Source organism: Festucalex cinctus, chromosome 5, assembly GCF_051991245.1.
Source record: "Festucalex cinctus isolate MCC-2025b chromosome 5, RoL_Fcin_1.0, whole genome shotgun sequence".
In the NCBI taxonomy this organism is placed as follows: Eukaryota; Metazoa; Chordata; class Actinopteri; order Syngnathiformes; family Syngnathidae; genus Festucalex; species Festucalex cinctus.
This window is the reverse complement of record NC_135415.1, coordinates 22,599,340-22,617,543: the sequence shown is the minus strand read 5'-3', so window position 1 is coordinate 22,617,543 and position 18,204 is coordinate 22,599,340. Positions and strand designations below refer to the sequence as shown.

Here is an 18,204-nt window from a genome sequence, read left to right as displayed (position 1 = left end):
GTCTCGGATTCAAGGATTTATGACCTTTAAAACGTTTCCTTGTCTCGTGTGTTGATGTCACACATTCTGCAGTGCAATGCCAAGAGGAATGTCTTCAGTGTGTGTGCAATGGCAGCCGGTATGATCAAAATGTTCTCGTTGATGAAATGAAAGTAAATGTATGCCATGAACTTTAAAGGAAGTAGAGGTGATGAACAAACCTGATTTTCCTCAAATAAGGGCCGGCTCGCGAATAGAGGCCCTGCCCAATTACCGTAATCACTGGATATGTCCTCAATTAAGACAAATCAACACCTTCCTCAAATAGATACCTCCTTCCCCTTTCTTAACTTGAATTATAACTGTAAAGTTCTTAGTTAAGAACTTCAGATGCAGACATGGCATATTTAACTCCCATGTCTGACATGGCTTCTTGGGTTGCCCCTCGAACCCCCCCAATCTTCTTTAATTATTGGCTTTTGTTTTGAAGGTGGAGCCTCTTCTCAACCCCTTCAGGACCCTTGAAGTGCCTTTATGGCTCTGCTTATCTCTTTGTTTGTCCTTGTAATTCCTACTTGTTAAAATCTCTACTCGTCCATTCCATTCACAAATCGCTCCTAAATGTCCCAGAAGAAACTTCAAGGGGAGTCTTTCATTAGACTTTGCTCTACTAGTAAGCTAGTAGATCTGTTACCCAACTTTGTACTGTGCAGGCGAATTATAACATTTTGTTTTGTGCTTCATAAATGCTACAATGTCAAAATAAATAAATAAATGCCATGGCCACAATTGTTAAAATTTTATTTCAAGTGTTTTCTCCAATTCCACTGACCTGTGTCGTCTTCAGGTTTTTTTTTTGTTTTGTTTTTTTTTTCTACGATTTGCCATTCACCTCATGTTTACCTTGAATGTGCAAAATGAGCTGGAAGGAGAATATTTACGGCAGCGGCACCTCATTCGCCACCACGGATCATTTCACAATTTGGTGACTGATGTCGTCTGTGGCGAGGGAATTGCCTCATTTGGGTCTTTCAAAGTGTGGCACTTAATAGGTAAAAGGCGACATCGAGGGTGAGAAGTGCTTTCCTGGCTCATCTACCGGATGAAGCAATGCATAAATGGACTACATGTACATTAAACTAGTGATGAGAATTTTAACGTTTTCATGCAGAGAGTGTGCGACTTCTGAAGTTGTAAATTATGAATTCTATCTAATTTTGCAAAGGGCTGGGAAATTTCCGTTTTCAGTCAATTTCAATGGGGAGGCAATGTCTCTGAGGTTTAGAATTAGGACCTAAACGCAGACACTCAGTCACTCAGTAACTCCCACTAATGCAAGCTACAATTTTATATGACAGAATAAAGGCCTGTATGATAAAATAAATATATGATAAAATAAGAGTGACTAGACAAGCTAAGAGAGACTAATATAGGGACATAGCAATTGCATAGCAACTGACCACATTATCACATTATTATCATAAGGCATATAATAACCGCATAAAACTAAACTAAGAGCGTCTAATACATCATCATCATACATATCATCATAATGGACATAGTAACTGCCTGAGCAACTGACAACATCAACCGATGACCCCCTGACCCCAACCCAAAACAGTCATAACAGTGATACTGGGTGAATTATGGATTTTTAATTGAACATTTTCCATGGAGATATTTTCACATGATGTGTTATCTCTACTTATTGTCTCCTCATTTTAACACTTGCAATGAAGTAAATACAGACAGAAGATGCTCGTTCTCCTCCGTTGTTTTGGTGTGTCTTATTCTGATTGATTTTCTCAATGCAATCAACCTCCTGAACGAGTTACTTTTGTATGAGCTTCTGCTAAATTCTTATGAAAACAGGTTCTACAAGCTTGGAACGTGTTGACTGCAACTGCCCTTCCCACGGGTTACCCCGTTTAAACTCGAGCGAACATTAAAGTCACGTTGTCACTTTGTGACAAGTAGAGTTTGTGAGAAGACTTTGTAAGAAAAAGTCAGAAAAAGTCAGTCAGTTTAAAGCGCCTCCAGAAGTCATAGTGCAACTTTTTACCTAGTCTGACATACAATCTTCTTAATATGCAACTTGCGGGGGGTTGCACTCAACTACAGCAGTTAGAGGATATCGATGTAAATACTATTTTTGTGTAATTCATTGCAAATGTAGCAAAGATTATTCAGCTATTTTGCACACTGTTTTTGTAGTCTGCAGGATCTTTGGCGTTGGCAGCTGGAATTTGTTGGATGAGGGAAAGAGGGGATCGCAAAGCTTTGTGAACCACAACTTGCAGAAGATGAAGAGGGTGGTCCGGCAGTGGGAAGGTGGGGATGACGGAGGGTGCATGGCGTAGCGGACAGGAATGTGGTGATTTATGAGATTAACCGGCCAGGCATCGAACTGAGCATAAGCAGTTGAATAAAATTACAAGTGTGGAAAAACAGATAGATAGATATGACTTAAGAGCATACAATCATTCAACTTTAATTTGTTCCATGACCATGACCATGCTTGGAACATATTTCCCCATTGAAATTAAAATAAATGCCATTAATTTCAGCATCCCCAAGCAAAGCAAACAAGGCGCTGTGAATTCTGCCTAGCAACAAGTGATTTCATAAAAATGTGACATGGCCAGGGAATATCTGATTTGTTGTGTTATGTTCCTATATTTTGGTTATCTAAAACAAATATTTTCTAACTATTCACATACTCTGGTCTGTATTTTTTTTATACATACAAAAACAAAAAATGTACATCAGGCATTAAGAGACTAGTACTGTCCTGGTACATAGTCTAATGCCATTTGTTTCGTTATAACATGCTATTTAATCTTCTTTAAGTTGCATTTCAGAAGCATTAGGCAATGTTTTTGAGTTTTCTATGTCATGTTTGTGTTCCTGCCCGTGTATAATTCATGCAAGTTGCAGCCACCAAGAAGAAAGCGGCCGCAGTAGAAATCAGTTATGCCTTTTCTTGCTTATTAATGGGTGCAACAAAGCCCAGTGCTTTCCACTTGATGAGAAACTGGGCGGTGGTGGTGGTAAAGCAGTGGTCTGAGGGCCAACTTAGTCATATAGTGTGTGCGTGTGAGGGTGTGTGCGCATTTGCTTGAATAAATCCGTGTGTCATAAAAGGCCTATTGAGTGAAATACTCTCCAATGTAAATCTTTTGACAAGGTATAAGACTTAAAATTAGAGTCGGCTACATCCTGAAATTTGTGAATAACTTTGGAGGTCGAACACTAGCCAAGTTGACCTCCATTTTGTATTTTTTCCTTTGTCATTGTGTGCCCCAGCTCCTGTTGATCCTCACTTCACCAAGTGCACATCCCGTGACCAGGTGACATTCAGCTGCTGGTGGAGTCCCGGCAGTTTCCACAACCTGTCGGACCCCGGAGCACTGAGGGTCTTCTATCAGAAGCGAGTCATAGAGTGAGAGTAGTGACCCCCACCCCAACCCAAAAATATGCAATTAAGCGGACATCATTTCTGTGGCTGACAACGCTACTTTTGTTTATTCCTGCCTTCAGCTCCTCCACCAAGAACGAATGGAAAGAGTGTCCAGAGTATTTCTACTCGAGGCGGGAGTGCTTCTTTGATAGAAACCACACGGCCATTTGGACCACCTACTGCTTGCAACTGCGCAGCCGAGACAACGTCACCTATTTCAACACGGACGACTGCTTCACTGTGGAAAACATTGGTTTGTTCACAGCAAACGTACATTTTCTTACTATAATTTCCTCTTCAGTGCGACATCGTGAGCAGCCTTAATATTCCTTTTAAGGTAGAAACCTGTTTATTAGCAGTACCCCCGTGTATTTCTGATTCAGCACCCACGGTTTGGCATATCCAAAGTATTTTTTAAATTATTATTATTATTATTATTATTATTATATTTAGAGGGTGTTCCTTTTTTCATGATTTCCTTTTTCCCCCATTTTAACAATACAATTAAAAAATGTGAATAAATTAGTATTTTATTATTAAAATGAGCTAGTTTACATAATTTACCATAAGTAGTGGTTTCTGACATGTATAATACGTGTGGTGGCATAAATTTGCACGCATTTGCTTTGATGAGCTAACTGATGAAATTAGGAGTGCCAAAATTTGTGCATTAATTTTGAGTTAATTCAAAGTTCCTTTAACGGCACTATTTTTTATTTTTAATGTGCAATTAATGACCGCCCCTAAAACTGTACTGGGGGAATTCCAGTCTCAACGCAACAGAAATGTCCATGTCAAAAATTAGCAGTAATTAATTTAATAATATAGTTGTGGGGACGGGGGTCAAGATGTATTTTACAATTTTAAAAATGTGAAGAATTTCACTAGTTACTTCATGTTAAACATTAGATTCTTAATATGAAAAGAAACTGAGCTGCAATTATGCAATTATGCCATCTAGTGGCAGAAAAATGGCCTCAACACATATCAATCTCACACTCATTTTTACTGTACAGTACATCTTTTTAATTTTAACAAAATTTTGTGAATTATCATGAAATTACTCTATCAAAGACTAAAAGATGCAGCGATATTTTACTTTTTTCCCACTTTTATGCTAACAAGATTACGAAAAATTATTGTACATTTTATTATACATTTAATACAAATATAAAATTTGTGATTAATCGTGAGTTAAGTATTAAAGTCATGCAATTAATTAGGATTTTAAAAAATATATATATGTAATCGCTTTAGATGAAATCTATTGTAATTTTTCTGGCAGTACGTCCTGACCCTCCAGTGTCTCTCAACTGGACCTGCCTGAATGTGAGTCCCTCCGGGCTCTCTTACGACGTCTTGGTGACGTGGGAGCCGCCCCTGTCTGCAGACGTCTCAGTGGGCTGGATGAACATCATCTACGAGGTCCAGTATCGAGAGAAGAACAGCACTACCTGGGAAACAGTGAGTTGGTTGTCTTTCTCTTTTGTAAATTCCATAATACTTCTTTCAAACTTTTTATACAGTCGGTACAACAAGCGCAACATGTGTCCGCACTCCAACCTTAGAGTGGAAGATCAAATCAGGACAAGTACTTGCATGTTTCCTTCCCCTAAAGCCACTGGAAGCCTGAGCAAGGCCTCCTGGGAAAACACAGGCTTAGTGGAGGAAGTCAAGGGAGGGAGGTCTTGGTTAGAGGTCATGACAGTCCTGCCTAGTTTGCTAATCTCATCATATAAATATTTCTGCAGATGTTTGCCTGTAAATCTGAAACCTCTGAAAATGTAGCAAGTATCCACTCATGGGCATACCTACTTAGATTAATTAAGACAGTACAGCCATGAAAACGGCATCAATTTTCAGACGAATATCAAAAATTTGAGTATTGTAGAAAGTTATTTGATTTCAGTAGTTCAATTTAAAATAGTGCTGTCAAAGTTAAAGCGTTAACTAATTAATTAATCACAAAAAATAATCGCATTAATCGTTGTATTACCGCAGATTAATCACACTATTCATTTTTAAAAAAGCTGACGGCGGATGGTTACGTTAAAGGTGGCTGTTGGAGTTTTGAGCAATTAAAATAATTACATGCATTAAAGTAAAGCATTTAATAAATGTTTACATATGCCATAGGAAATTTTTCCCCATTTTAAATTGTGCAAATAATTAATTGATTAGAAAAAGCAGGATGAGCGTGTGCAGTGTGCAGAAAAAAATTAACACATAACAGGTGCGCTTCAAATTTAGCGGGCAAAATATGTTGGGGGGAAAAAGTCAGTGATTAATCATGATTAATCAAAATTTTAAGATGTGATTAATCTGATTAAAAAATGTAATCGTTTGACAGCTCTAATTTAAAAACACAGGCAATTCTAAAACTGTATTAAAACTAATTTTGATTGTTTCTATTGTCATCTAATTTCTTGAGATTGAATGTTTTGTTTGCTGTTAACTAGAATCATATTCTAAACATTATGACAAACATAACATATTCTATACTATTTTTGTGCATCATTACTTTGTGCAAGGTGACCCAATGTTGTGGTTCTGTGTTCCAATGTTGTGTGTTCTTCAGCTGGAGGTTCAGCTCCAGCCTCAAACCCAGCAGACAATATACGGACTCCATGTCGAAAAAGTATACGAGGTGCACATCCGCTGCAGGATGAATGCCTTCACCAAGTTCGGAGATTTCAGTGAATCGGTCTTCATTCAAGTCTCCGAGATTCCCAGCAAAGGTAACGTGTTGCACAAATTTCTCTACATTTGTAGTTTTGTGTCCTTGTGTAGGACGTAATGCAATTATTTCCGTTCATCTTTGTAGATTCATTTTCCTTGCTCACGTTGGTTATTGTTTTGGGGGTTGTGGCCGCCATCATACTCATCATGTGGATTGTTGTCTCACAGCAGCACAGGTAGGAATTTAAATGCGCACATAGAGAAGATATTTCTGGTTTAAAAAAAATTGAATTGCTGTCTTGACAGATTAATGGTCATTCTGTTGCCACCGGTTCCAGCGCCCAAAATTAAAGGCTTGGATCCAGAGCTATTAAAGGTACATATGATGCTATTTTTTATTTTATTTTTTTTTTGTGCGTGTACATTATAGCACCCTTCTTGTGTCATGTGAAACAGTATTAAGATTAGTGTTGTTCCGATGCCGTTTTTTGGCTGCGGATACCGATACCGATACCGATACCCAGCTTTGCAGTATCGGCCGATACCGATACCATGCCGATACTTGTTTTTTTTTTTCCTCAACATGAAAATGCTGTCCTGCCATTGGTTCAGAGCTTTCAAGGGCCAATAGGATATCTTAGATCAGCATGCAGTGAACATGTCACATACCAGTGAATGTCGTGCACCAGCAAGACACAAGATGCTGCATCCAAAATCCTATATTAGCGTTGGAATTAATGGTATCGGCATGTTACTTGTGAGTAGTCACCGATACCGATACCACTGTTTTAATGCAGTATCGGCACCTCTGCCGATACCAGTATCGGTATCGGAACAACACTAATTAAGATCCATGTAATGTGAAAGTAAATGTCTTCGAAATTTGATATACTACAGAGGAGTGTTGTTTATAGTTCTGCTGAATTTTAATGATTAAAAAAATTGCCAAGTGTATAAAAATGAGGCTTCAAAACCATGAAAAATCAAGTCATTCTAACCCCTCTCCACTAAATATGGTGAAGCCACACCCAACTCGACTGTCAATCAAGCACCACTGCTCAGAAAATGCAAAATGGATGCTTTTTGGGGTGTAGCTAGTGGTATTAATTTTGAACAAAATTTCATTCCAACATTCCAGACTCACAAATGAATCATCCAGCACAGTTTGTTTTGGTTTCCTTCGGAGTGCCACTATGACTGTGAACCCAATTAATTTCCTCATTACATGTACACAACAATTTGTTAAATACCTAGTTTTGAAATTAGAAGCCAGTAAAAGCTGTCAAATATTTTTTCAAACATGTATTTTAAAGGGTGAATTGGTAACAAAAATGCTTGCAATATCGCAAATTTTTAAAAAGTGAATTTCAGTATTTTAGCAAGAATTCGGTGCACATAATTTTCTTTCATGGACCACATGAAATGATGTGGGGGACCAGATCTAGCCCCCAGGCCATGAGTTTGACACCTGTGCTATAGCAACACCACTGAGGACTACCGGTTACATACTGTAGTTCTCAGTCTTTGCACATTTCCCGCGAACAAATCTTTGAATTTGTTTTGCATGGACTTTGCCATCTCCAACTCCTCATCACAGTTAACATGAAACATAAAAATAAATAAATTGTTGTATAACCAATGTTTTTTTTTTAATAGCATTTCTATTGACATGCTGGGATCATTGTTTATCACAACGCCCACTTCCCCTCACCACATCACTCGCTGTTTATTGTTTGAGTGTGCTATTACAGCAAAAAAAAAAAAAAGAATAGAAACCAAAATTAATTATAATGCAAGCAAGTGCTTTTGGAGAGCTCTGTTTTTAATTTTGAGGCATGAAAAACACATCGTCTAAGTTCAGCAATCACTCTAAAACTATGATAATAAACACTTTGTAAAATATCTCAAGATGTGTCAATTGAGCGGTATTTTGTTTGTGAAGAACAAATCTTGGATCTCGTTACATTTTGCATGTGTACCTTATGTTGTCATTTTGTTTCCGTGAAGAAAGGGAAGCTGGATGAACTGAACTTCATGCTGAGCAGTGGCGGTCTGGTTGGCGGCCCCATGTACTCACCAGACTTTTACCAAGATGAGCCGTGGGTGGAATTCATCGAGGTGGACGTGAAGGATCCGGACACTGGGGAGAAGGAAGACAATCAGGCCTCGGACACCGAGAGGCTCCTGGGGGGCTCTCAGCCTGGCAGGCATCGAGCGGGGTGCTCCAACGCCCTCGGGTACTTCTTGAATTTCTACCGACAGTCAAATCTCTGTCAAAGTTGTAGAATTTGGGGAATAATTGGGCCTCGAAAGCAGTGGTTCAACCCTCTCAAATATACTCCAAGTATCACTATAATAAACAACATTAAAATACAGTAGCATACAGCAAATGTTTAATAGTATTGTAAACCATTTTAATGGAAAAAAAACTGCTTAAATAATAATTAAATTAAAGGTTTTGCATAAAAGTGAAATTAAAAATGGTACCTAAATTAATGTTTGAAAACAAGCAGTGATAATTGATTTGTTGCAAATGTTTTGAGCTTAAAAGTTGAATACAACTGAACTTTACTTTACTTTACAAGTGCACTGTAATGGATTTAAAAAAAAAAAAAAGAAAAGAAACAAAAAAGACAATGGAACATTGGTAACACTTTGAACATGTTTCCATGATCCTTTTGCATACCACTAGAGGGAGCCCATTGTAACATACGATGCACCAAGAAATTGTATAAATATAAAATATAAAAAAACAAAAAGAAAACAACCACCATCCAACAACTCGTTAAGTTCAAATCGCCATCACAATGTAGAATGCAGTTTTCAAATTGCAAAGGCAGCAATTTGTAGAATAAAATAATAATAAAATTAAATAAATTAATTGATTAGTTAAAAACATTGGTTTGTCAATAACCTTTATTTATTTTTCTTATATAATATGTACAATGTATTATATGTTACTATGTATTTATATAGTCTATAAGTTCAGTGCTATGCTATGGAAGTGCAATCCACATGTTCGCATACCATTGTTTAATGAAATATGAAAATTGAAGCGATAAAGGAGGTACAGATTTGTTTGCAATATTGTTGTAATCTGACTGATTTATTTGTAAAACTATTTGTAGTTAACACTTAAAAGACTATACAGGACTGTCTCAGAAAATTAGAATATTGTGATAAAGTCCATCATTTTCTGTCATGCAATTAAAAAAACAAAAATGTCATACATTCTATTTTAATATTGCTGATTATGGTTTACAGCTTAAAAGAAACACAAATATCCTTTCAAAATATTACAATATTTCCTCAGACCAAGTAAAAAAAATGCCATAATCAGCAATATTAAAACAATAAAAGGCTTGCAATATTTCAGTTGATTTGTAATGAATCCAGAATGTATTGCATTTTTGCTTATTTAATTGCATTACAGAAAATAATGGACTTTATCACAATATTCTAATTTTCTGATACAGTCCTGTAAGTCAAAGTGGGTAGTAAGTTATCAACTCTTATTGAAGTGATTAAATAAAATTATTTCATGTTAATTCATGTTTAATTTGTCTTTACTTTAGCGTAAGCCTCAAAGTAACATTTTTACTATATGTGTCATAGATGTGATATTGTTTATTGTACACAGATTAATTGAATGCTTGTGTTGATTAAAATAAAATACATGGGAAGAAGAGCTTGAAAATAAATTTGCATATTAAATTGCTATCACAATATTACAATTAGAAAAAAATGACAGATTGTTTAGCCCTAATTGTTAACCTGCCCCTCTACTCCTGTCCCATCAGCTTTCCTGATGACGACGTCACCAGTGAGCGCCCTTACGACCCGAACGGTCCCGACGAAGACGGCGGCGCGCTCGCGTCCACGCTGCTGCCCGGCCAACCCGACGACAGAGAAACTTCCGTCTGCGTGGACTCGGAGCCCCCGGCGCCCTCTCAAAGCGGAGGCTCTCAGACTTGGGTCAACACGGATTTCTACGCCCAGGTCAGCGACGTCATGCCCTTCGGGGGTGTGGTGCTGTCCCCCGGCCAGCAGCTCCGGACCCAGGAGGGCGGCCCGGCCTCGAGCGAAGACGCAAAGAAGGCGAAGAAGGACTGCGAGGAGGAGAAGACGCAAAAGGATCTTCAGTTTCAGCTCCTGGTTCTAGAACCGGACGCCGAGAGCAGCGCCCGACAGATGATCCCCCCGCCTTACTGCTCCATGCCCAACGAGAACCACCAGCCGGCCGAAGCCTACCAGTCGCCTTACGTCTCTCCCGACTCCCCCCAGGCGCAGCTCTTTTCCCCCGTGGCGGACTACACGGTGATACAGGAGCTCGACAATCAGCGCAGCGTCCTGCTCGACCCGCCTCCCGTCCAGTCGGCGCCGTCGGGCCTCTCGCAGCAGCGCCCGCTCAAAGCCCTCCCCGCCATGCCCGTGGGATACGTCACCCCAGACCTGCAGGGGGCGCCACTCTTGCCTTGAACGCAACATGTTTACACCAGGAAGTGAGCTGAATCCTGCCGGAGGCTGATTGAGTCGCGGCGAGCCGGGAGGGGACTTTGAACGTGTTTTCGCGTCTCACGTGCGCTCTGCCAAAATGTATTTCACGCGCTTCGTGTTCTGATTCCTAGCAAACGACGGAGGAGAAACGTTTTTTTTTTTTTTTAAAGAAACAATCAGTTTGACGCGCTTTAGGGAATTGCTGAAGTCTTAACATTGCAGAGAAAAGAAGCAACGTTTCTCTGCCTCGACGGCAGAAGAAGAAGCATCCACCATTGTTTACTCTAAGTAGTGTAAATAATTGACACAACTTTACAAGTGTGCTTACAGGAGCTGTAGAACTATTAATATTCTCCTCATACAGAGCAACAAGCTATCTCATTTTGCTGCAAAACTGCATTACGCTGTTTTTGTAATCGTGCATTATTCATATGTTGGCCAAATTTTAAGCTAGACTTTTTGTTTGTGACTTTTTAGGTGGAAATTATACATAGAAACGAACAATACGGCAAAAAAATAATCCAGTCAAAAAGCTTGTATGATTTCGAGTATGTTCGAGCGAGTACCGATACCAGGTATTTCATGGTAGTGGTTCAGACCATACCAGCATATGCCCCTTCTTGTGGCTAGAAATTGAAATCAGGAGGAAATATAATAGCCTTTAATTTCATGTAATTATAAGGAAAAATGCTATATTGGGATATGTAGGTCATTATTTAATATTATTTGTCTTTTTTTTGTGGGGGGGGGGGAATTTGATGTATCTAAAGTATCGGTACTTGGCATCCGTGACTACTCAAGTGTTAAGTACTCATACTGGTATCAAACATCCCTAATTTCCAGCTAAAGGATACTCACCCAGTCAACTATTTTCTCTCACACCTGTTCACATACCCATCCTATCAGCCTTTAGTCGAAAGGTGTCGTTCACCTTGGGCCAGTCGCTGCTGAAACCTTTCAAATGTGGACAAGGTGTGAATAACATTAGGTTGAGATACACAACCAATGTCTTCAAAATAACTGTGATTAAACCAGCGGGCTTACAGGAGGTCGCTGTGAGGCGTTCAGTGACACTAAGGAAATGGCCATTGAGGCTGACAAAGGGAAATGGAAGATACCCCCCCTTGATCCCAGCCTCATTGAATTTCAATTTACACACAGGAATCTTATAAGCTGTACTTTAAAAGGGAAGGATTGCTTTCTAAACCGTTACGAATGCTTTTGAAAGCTGCTGTTCATGTCGCAGATGGACTCAAACACACTAACAACCGATACCAGCTCAACTACTACACACTTAGAACGTTATTCGAAATGTTTTCATGTATGTTTATGTCAAATAATTCAGGGATGGCGAATGGATTGAGTCAAAAAAAAAAATGTGAAGGTGTGTCTTTGGGTGTAACGAAACAGTGTTAACAAACGCTTTTTCCACACTTGTGCTAAACGCTCGTCGTGCCTGTGTTGATGTATGTTTCGCTATTAGTCATAATGATGATCATAATAATAATAATAGGATTTAGGCTCGGCTAGAAATTAATTGTAAAAGTGGCGGTGTGTTTAGGTGAAGCATGTCTGCATACACGTTTATTATAATACATAAAAACTATAATTACATATGGATTTAAATGTAACAGAAGTTGCAAAAGGGAATTGTATTATAATCCACTTGGTTGTAAAAAAAAAATAATAATAATAAAATTAAGATGTCTTTGAGTGACAAATGGAAAAGCTATGAAAATGTTACACAAAAGTGCCCGTTACAAAACAAATCAAACTCACTCATCATTTGAATATGATGCTTAACCAACAAAAATACTTACTATTTTATTGCGAACACAAGGAAATGATGTTAGACTTCTTTTTATTTAGTGATACTAATTCCAAATATATTGCCGCTTGGTACAAGTGCACCAACGAAGGTTCATTTATAGCATTACAATTGGGTCTGTTCTTTAAAGGAAGTCAAGTCAAACGTTTTCTTTACAATATGTTACACGTGCCCCCACTAGTCTAAAACAAGGTTATTTTAGTTAATGAAAACTAACGAAAAAACTGTTAACGAAATAAAATAAAAACAAAAATGCTTTTCAAAAAAACAAGAACTAAAAAACTCCATTTTATTTTTACAAATCTACACACAGAATATTGTGTTCTATTGCTATAAATTTTGAACATGGAACCTAACAAAAGAAAGATAAGTCTCTTTTTTTTTTTTTTTTTTTTTTTTTTTTTTTTTGAAATCTGGAAAAAAAGTATATTTCTATCTATTTCTGTTTTGCCTCAATTAGCATTAGAATATAGCTTAGTTTCATCATTATTCAAAAATCTATTTAGAATTGTGAGTAATTGAGCTTTTTTGTCAACATGGCCCTGATTGATCTCTTATACTCTGCTGACCGTTTTTGGAATTACAAATTTTCACCCGTTATCTGTAGTTAAGAGGCTACAAACATAAAAACAAAACAAAAAACAAAACAAAAAAAACATAGAAATACGTCTTTGGGACAGAATATATTTAAAATAGAACGTATTTATAAGTTTTTGGGAGCAAAGGAGTTACAACTAAGTATTTTTTAAATAACTAGAACCACCCTGAAAACTAATTGTACTAATACGAACTGAATTTTAAAAACAAAACTCAAAACCAAACTCGTTTAACTCTCATCTAAACATGGCATTCTGATTAATATTGCATTTGTACAGTATGAGTTAATCAGCCAAATCCACCATTTTTTTTTTGTTTTTTGTTTTTTTAAATCCATCTCAGGTGGCAGCCATTTTGCTACTTGCTTGACTGAAAATGACATCACAGTTGCCAAGGCTCCGGTAACAACCAATCATGGCTCAGCTTCAGAAAACAGATGAGCTGTGATTGGCCTGAGCAACCGCGATGTCATTTTCAGTCGCCAGCAAGTGACAAAATGGCCGCCACCTGAGATGGAAAAAAACAAGTGGCTTTTGCTGCTTAACTCATATTCCACAAATGTTTTTAGGGTAGTGGGGGCACATACAACACACCATTGTAAAGATATTTTTTTTTGCATTGACTTCCTGTAACTCATTCACTGCCAGCCCAGTTCAACTGGATTTTTCAATGAACAGCAACACAAGGACACATTTTCCGTTGTCTGGGGAATATTCCCCTCAAATGAAGGAAGTTCCCAGCAGGGAAAGCCCCTGTTTGCCGGAGCTTCTGTTCAGTGTAGTGTCTGTGAATGCGTGCAAACTGGAATATATGCAACGCAGCCGAGAGAGGTCATGTCTTCAAACTTTCCGTGCAGCATGTCAATGTAAAGTGTTGTGTGTGTTTGTGTGTGTCATTGCCAGCTCACAATCAGTTCATTCTCGTGCATATTTTAATTGCAACTTTTTTTTCTAAATGTTACCGACACTTTGGACTAAGCACTTTGTACACGTTTGTCAGACAGTGCGTTCTCGTGAGAATTTAATAGAATTTTATACAAAAAGTAACATTCACTTGTCTGATTTTTAATTAAATATTTCCCCGAATGAGAGATTATGGGAAATTGTGGTGGTTTTGTTTAGTTTTTAGTGGCATCCTTCTCAACTGGTAGGTTGCAGACAGCTAGTTAAACAAGTTGCATGTGTTCCTATTCTGATTTTTGTTTTTTCGGTACAGTACAGAGTTGGAGCAACCAAGTTCCCACATGGATTAATAAGGGAAAAGAAATGTTTCTACCTTGTGCCCTAGCAACGAGTTTGCGCTAGTAATATGCTTTTGGTTGTACATTAAGAATGTTTCAGGCTACAATAGGAAACTGCAGGTTCCATGGTGACAACATTGAGCATTTGTTGGGATTTCATTAAGAATTTTAAAGCTGACAAATGATTTATTTTAGTTTATTTTATTTTTTATTTTTTTTAAACATTTGCTGAAATACTAAATTCTGCCAAATGTAGTCATTCAGTGTCTAAAATAAAATTTTCCACTGTCATTGGAATTTATTTGGTTTGAGTACGTCATTTTTTCAAAATGTTAACTTGGTTTATAAAATGTAATGAACATTTGTATGTTTGTATGTTGCACAATTGAGTTTATTATAAAATAGTCAGAGTTGTATTAATAATGTACTAGCAGTAAAAACATTACCAGATTTACGTTGAATTTTGTTTTAAAAAGTTTAAAATATAAAACGTTTCAAATACTTTTTTTTTTTTAATGAAAGAACTTTATGAGAATTGTTTTACCAAATTGCCAGCTCATTTTAGTTTAAATTGTGTTATTGATTGATTGATTGATTGATTGATATATGTAAAATTAATAGGCTAGCTTCAATTTTGTGAGGGTGTGTTAGTATACTGTTCAGATAAATTCTCACAAGAATGTAGTAGGATTATATATTAAATGGTAATGAGTATTCAATAAAGAATTTTACAGTAATTTCCTCAACACGCTACGTGAATTTTATTTTTGAATTTGTTTATGTGGGGATGTGCTTTTTGTTCGATAAATTTTGTGGCTTTTCCGTTTTCCTACTATTCTCATTCGAACATCATAAGATGCTTAATATTTAGACTGACTATAGTCTTTTTTTTTTTCTTCTTTTTTTTTATAAACTGTGAGGATCCTTTATTCTCAATAAGCCTCAGTTTCAAGCTACAGTTTGCATTTATACAAGGAATTTTACACTAACAGATTGATGAATAATATATTGGGATGTATGTACTTAATTTGCATGCATGATTTATGGATTATGCTTGGAAGGTAATCCTTGGGGAAGGGGTTGTAAAATTTAACACCTGGAACTCACTTCTACCAGAGAGTATTTTGTGTCACAATTTATCTGGTTGTGTCAATATTGCACTTTTCGACGACGTCGCCATCCAGGTTCATGCTCAGCAACGTTCATCCAAGTTCAGTGGTATCTTGATTTACAAGTTTAATTGTTGTGTAGCCAAGATTGTAACTCAAATCACTCAACTTTCAAATCAACTGTCCCCTTTGACATGAATGGGGAGGGGGCACAGTAGGTTGTTTGCACCATTTGTGTTTAGCGGTTGCTTTAAAGGTTACCGCAATATCAATGCTAATAATGTTAGCCTGTCTGTAGGTGTTTAGCATTATGTTTTAGCATCACGCTAGCATGCTTTTGTGAGAAATTTTGTGGGGTTTTATTTTGTTACATAAATACACCATGTGTAATTGTCATTGTGTTACGTTTAGTTTTACAGTAAACTTCAATTGGGAGTGGCAATAAACAGCCTAAAGCAAGCACACCTCTTTTTGAAACAAGTGTAGGCTACACCAGCTGCCAAACTGCACACAGTGTGCTCAGGGAAGACAGAATAGACATCATGGTTATGAAAAAACTCACTTGCAAGGCCAATTTTACCATATTGTAAGTTGAGACACTCATAAGTCAAGGCACCAACGTAGCTTGTTTCAAGTTGCTGTTTAATTGAAAGCGAAGAACATTGTTGGCCTTCAACAACGTGATATTCTATTCTTAGCAGTTTAGTCTTGTCGATGTTGTATCTGTGATTGATTATCTTGCGACACAATAAACGTAAATATGCCACATTTAGCTGTACTGGTCCTTTTTGTTTGTGTCGGAGTTAGTTCCGAATGCAGATGTCCAGCTGTATAAATTTGCCGGGACTCGGGACTGTCCCTGGAAATGCAGAACGTCTGGTTGCACTAAAATAATTTGGACACAATTTTCAGTTACCGTAATCTGACTGCCAAGTACAAGTTGTAAGTAAAACTGGTACGCTGCGCACTTAAAAATAAATAAATAAAAAATAGTTGATTTTTTATTTATTTTTTATTTATTTATTTATTTATTTATTTATTTATTATTTTTTTACTTAATACCACTTTTTTTTTTTTTTTAAGTCGGAGAGTGACTGGATTTTTATTTTTTTCTTAAATTGCAATTTACTATAGAACTATGGGGCTATTTTAGAACGACCCTGTTGCCCAATAAAATAATCCGTGTGACGTGTGTGGTGTGCATGCATTGTTTGAGTGCACAAAATGTCAGGATGACCTCCTTTAACCCCAGGCGTGTGTTTTTGTGTACAAATTGCTGGACTCTTTCGTTCACCAATACATGTGTGTGTTCTTGTATTTGTATTGTTTGTGTAGAAAAATGGCAGGATAACCTCTTTCCCCCTGTGTGTGTATGTGATTCTGTTATGTTATTTTGCACTAATTGCAGGATGAGGACCTTTCACCCTGTGTGTCGTGCGTGCGCGAGTTGAGAATACAGGCTTGTTTGTGATCCACATAGAGGCACACTGTGTGAATGGGTTCGCATGTTGTGTGTGCGCTTCACTCGCTTCCAGGCCCAAGCGGTGATGGAGAAGATGGAGGAGGGGAGCCGCAGACCCCTGGAGAAAGCTTATTGGCCAATTAAGACGGAGGCTGTGTACCGCTGCTCTGTATGGGGGCTGATTGAATCACACTGACCGCCACTCACAGGACATTGCGGGTAATTAGCCATAAGTCACTCTCCCCCTTGTATTGGATCTTCAGTTCAATTACGCCCACGTAGACAAAGCACCTCGGCCTTACTCATCGCCTCCGCTTGCTTGTTGACCTTTTAGGAGATACAGTCTGAGAGGAGATTCAGACGCATGGCTCCAAGCTGCAGGATGCTTGAAAGCAACATCACGACTGAAATGACTGAAACCATAAAATATAAAGCTATAAATGTGGCAACACAAACAACTGCAGTAATTTTTTGTTATTTTTCTCAGAGTATAAATGCTTGAGTAGTTTTGCGTACGGCATCTCTCATTTTAAAGATAATAAAAGGGTATGAGTGTGACCTGCCTTAGCAGCTCAAACCATATAACAGCAAAATAATTAATAAATATACAAGACTACACAATGCAGTTTAAACAGTACAATACGTAGCCTAATAAATGTCAACAACAGTGCTATTTGGTTGATATGTATTGTACGGTATGTTGTGGTGGCAGGAAAAGGAGTACCAAGAGTGGGAATCATCACAAATTTAGATATTCTTTGCTTCATGAGTAAAAAAAATGATCACTTAATACCAAGGCATTACGTACTAACCACTCGATGGATGAATGATGTGTTAAATCAGCACATCTTCCACTGTTAAGTAATAATCATATTAATTTGTATGGCGACTCAGTCAAAAGCAACGTATGTAGTTAACTTGCACAATTTCATGAACTCCAATAAAAGATTTTTCGGCAATGTATTTGTGCTTTTAATTGTGTTTAGTTTGTCATGGTGTAGATTTGTAGAACTACACTGTATTGTGTGTGTATGGCGCAAACATGTACAGAACAATAATTAGAGTAACAATCTAATTAAATAGTGCTTAAGTGTAACTAATTAATTGCTTTAGTAAAAGCAAATAATTTAGAGATCCTTAGACATTTAATTTCAGCAGATTATATGCTCGTGTCTCCTTTATGGAGCTTTGTCGTCATCTGCTGGACACATCTGGCATGTCATTGGATGATTTTCATCACAGGTCAACATACTTGGACCAAAAATAATTCGCTTAAATGTTATATTTGTTTTCATGACAGTTTGTGATCAATTATTTTAAACAAGATTAAAAATGCCGATGCTTTTCTTAATT

The 18,204-nt window shown here is 37.5% G+C and overlaps 1 protein-coding gene across 1 annotated transcript in view; it reads left to right on the top strand.

The window, feature by feature from the left end:
• Positions 1-12,807, top strand: part of ghra (growth hormone receptor a) — a 30,713-nt gene extending 17,906 nt beyond the window's left edge. The window contains exons 3-10 of the mRNA XM_077522482.1: positions 3,286-3,421; positions 3,520-3,692; positions 4,725-4,903; positions 6,018-6,177; positions 6,264-6,354; positions 6,425-6,494; positions 8,126-8,355; positions 9,919-12,807. Coding sequence (XP_077378608.1) covers positions 3,286-3,421; positions 3,520-3,692; positions 4,725-4,903; positions 6,018-6,177; positions 6,264-6,354; positions 6,425-6,494; positions 8,126-8,355; positions 9,919-10,597 — 1,718 coding nt within the window. The 3' untranslated portion in view covers positions 10,598-12,807. The remainder of the gene's footprint in view (positions 1-3,285; positions 3,422-3,519; positions 3,693-4,724; positions 4,904-6,017; positions 6,178-6,263; positions 6,355-6,424; positions 6,495-8,125; positions 8,356-9,918) is intronic.
• The last annotated feature ends 5,397 nt before the right edge of the window (positions 12,808-18,204 follow it).